At 34.4% G+C, this 2,890-nt stretch overlaps 1 protein-coding gene across 1 annotated transcript; it reads left to right on the top strand.

Annotated features, from left to right (window-relative positions):
• Positions 1 to 719: 719 nt before the first annotated feature.
• Positions 720 to 2,647, top strand: LOC130463407 (zinc finger BED domain-containing protein RICESLEEPER 2-like). Its single transcript, XM_056832536.1, has 7 exons — positions 720 to 1,053; positions 1,159 to 1,248; positions 1,369 to 1,393; positions 1,447 to 2,082; positions 2,190 to 2,309; positions 2,401 to 2,550; positions 2,641 to 2,647. The coding sequence occupies exons 1-7, from the start codon at positions 720 to 722 to the stop codon at positions 2,645 to 2,647; spliced, it is 1,362 nt and encodes a 453-aa protein (XP_056688514.1).
• Positions 2,648 to 2,890: the final 243 nt, after the last annotated feature.

Below are 2,890 nucleotides of genomic sequence, written 5' to 3'. Positions count from 1 at the left end.
AGCCTCATCCGATGCTAATTCGTACGATATGCTTTCCGATTAAATTCCCGATTCCGGAATTCATTTCCGATACGAACAACATTTAATATTTCCGATTCCGGAATTAATTTCCGTTTCGAACAAATATTTAATATTTTCGTTTCCGGAATTATTTTCCGATTCCAATAATATTTCCGATTCTGACAATATTTCCGTTTCCGGCAATATTTCCGATTCCGGCAATATTTCCATTTCCGATAATATTTTCCGATACGTACCATGTTTCCGTTTCCGGCAACATCTACGACTTGGATAATATTTATATTTCCGATACGATCCATATTTCCGCTTCCGGCAATATCATCGTTTCCGGAGTATTCAGTTCTTGCTTGTGACGATCTTAGCTCCCACTGAAACCAAGATCCGTCGATTCCGAATATCCATAGATGGAGTATTTAATTCCATTAAATACTTGATCCGTTTACGTACTATTTGTGTGACCCTAAGGGTTCAGTCAAGAGTAAGTTGTGGATTAATGTAATTAATTCCACTTGAACTGAAGCGGCCTCTAGCTAGGCATTCAGCTCACTTGATCTCACTGAATTATTAACTTGTTATTTAATACTGAACCGCATTTATTAGACTTAATATTATATGCATACTTGGACCAAGGGCATTATTTCCTTCAGGTGGTAAAATGGTTGATTTTGTTTGATGCAATTATTGTGGTAAGGAATACAATGAAAGGTTCACAAGGTACCACCACCCCTACTAATCATATTAAAGTTTGTCCTCGTTTTTCTCAGTTGGAGATTACTTCTCCCGTTGCCTTTGACCAACAAATACTTTTGAGATTGTTTGCTAAAGATATAATTTATCATGTATATCTTTTGACAATTGTGGAACATATAAGGGTATGGCTTTCTTATCTCAATCCACTTGTTCGACATATCACCAGAAATACTATTCTTAAACATTGCATTAGAGAGTATGATATGTACAAGAATAATTTGCATAAGGTTTTGCAAAATCTTCCCGGTAAAGTTAGCTTTACATATGATTTGTGGACTGCATGTACTAGTCGTGGTTATCTAACATTGACAACTCATTATATTGATGACAGTTGGACTCTTAGTTCCAAAATTTTATAATTTAGATATTGTGTGCCTCCTCATACAGGCCTTGCTGTTGAAAAGTTTGTATTAAATCTCATAGAACAATGGAATCTTGAAGGTAAGGCTTTGTGTATGACTGTTGATAATGCACGAAGTATGCATGTTATGGTCGTAAACTTCAAGCGGATTTATGTGTATCTTCTTATCTCCCTTGTGATGGTAGGTTTTTTCATGTTCATTGTTGTGCTCATATGTTGAATTTAATTGTTCAAAGAGGTTTGCAAGAGGTTGATGAATGTGTAAGTTAATTAGCTTTGTGAAGTTGTTAAATACATGATGGTTCTGACTCTAGGCTTTGTCAGTTTGAGCGATCCGTTTCTGATGCTAATATTGTTTTTAAGGAAAAGTTATGTCTTGATGTTGTAACTCGATGGAATGCAACTTTTCTAATGTTTCATAAAGCTTTAGAAGCTACATATGCGTTGATTTTATATGCTCAAAATTATTTTCTGATTGATTATCACCTTTCTCCTAGTGAATGGCTAATTATTAAGGATGTGTATCATTTTCTCAAAATGTTTTATGATATCACTATTATGTTTTCTGGTTCTGAATATCCTACTGCAAACTTATATTTTGAAAATATTTTTTGTGTTGAGTACAATCTGAAAGAAGCCCATAAAAACCCTATACTTGCATTCATGGCTGAGGAAATGCTTGTAAAGTTTGAAGAGTATTGGGATGAATATTCCTTGTTTCTTTCAATTGTTGTTGTACTTGACCATCCACATAAACTTCAACGTGTAAGAAAAGCATTTTATCGCATGTATGTTGAAAGAGCGAGTGGGGAAAGGACGAAGAAGGTAAATGATGCTCTTTATGATATTTACAAACATTATCATTCTCAATTGTCTGCTTCCAGTTTTAATTCTCGGAACAGTGAAACTCTTAGACTTACAATCCTTATGAAGATTCAGAGGGGTCAAGGGTAAACATTTATGATTTATATTGTGTGTTATCTGATGTTGCTTAATAATTAATTATTTTATTTTTAATATTATTTATTACTTTATGTCATTAATTGCTTGAGGATAGTGACGACGAGGGTGAGGCAAGAGCTCCATTTGCTGATCTTGAAAAATACTTGAACACATCCCGTAGTCGAAAGGTTGAAGGGGAAAATTTTGATGTTCTAGCATTTAGCATTTTGGAAAGGTAACATGTCAATTTTTCTGGTGTTAGCAACTCTAGCAAGGGATATTTTGGCAATTCCCACAACTTTCGTTGCTTCCGAATCATCTTTTAGTATGGGAGGTCGTATTGCTACCAAGTATAGGGGGGCTTTGTTTCCCAAACATATTGAGGTTATGGTTACTTCACAGAATTGGAGTCGTGGTTATGGGGGTGACATTGATGAAGATGTTCTTGTTGTTCGTAAAGAAATGGAAGTTGAAAAGTACATCATCTACTTAAGCGTCCTTTTCTTTTGGGAACCCATTTGAGATGCGAAACATTGTGGTTCTGGTTCTTGTTTGCTGGTATGTAGCATTTAACTTGTTATGTACGTAGGTAGTGGTATAATATTGATGTGAATTTGGTATTTGGAATTGAGAATTTGAATTATATGGTTTAAACTGGTGTATTTATTATTTTGATTTTATTGTTTTTATGAGACCATTTTAATCGAAGCATGAACATAAGTATAAAACATCCTCTGGTCTAGTTATTATACTAGTTTAAATCATAATTTCACTAGTAGAAAAATGTCAATGGCAGCGCGCATAAAATGGGCTTTT

This window comes from Spinacia oleracea, chromosome 1 (assembly GCF_020520425.1).
Source record: "Spinacia oleracea cultivar Varoflay chromosome 1, BTI_SOV_V1, whole genome shotgun sequence".
Lineage (NCBI taxonomy): Eukaryota > Viridiplantae > Streptophyta > Magnoliopsida > Caryophyllales > Amaranthaceae > Spinacia > Spinacia oleracea.
Note: the sequence above shows the minus strand (reverse complement) of the source record. Positions and strands in the feature narration are given on the sequence as shown.

Coding starts and splice junctions, on each gene's coding strand:
- LOC130463407 (XM_056832536.1), top strand. CDS start 720: ATGAAAGGTTCACAAGGTACCACCACCCCTACTAATCATATTAAAGTT. Junction 1,054..1,158: donor ATATGATTTGTGGACTGCAT/GTACTAGTCGTG, acceptor CTCCTCATACAG/GCCTTGCTGTTGAAAAGTTT. Junction 1,394..1,446: donor TGCAAGAGGTTGATGAATGT/GTAAGTTAATTA, acceptor TTCTGACTCTAG/GCTTTGTCAGTTTGAGCGAT.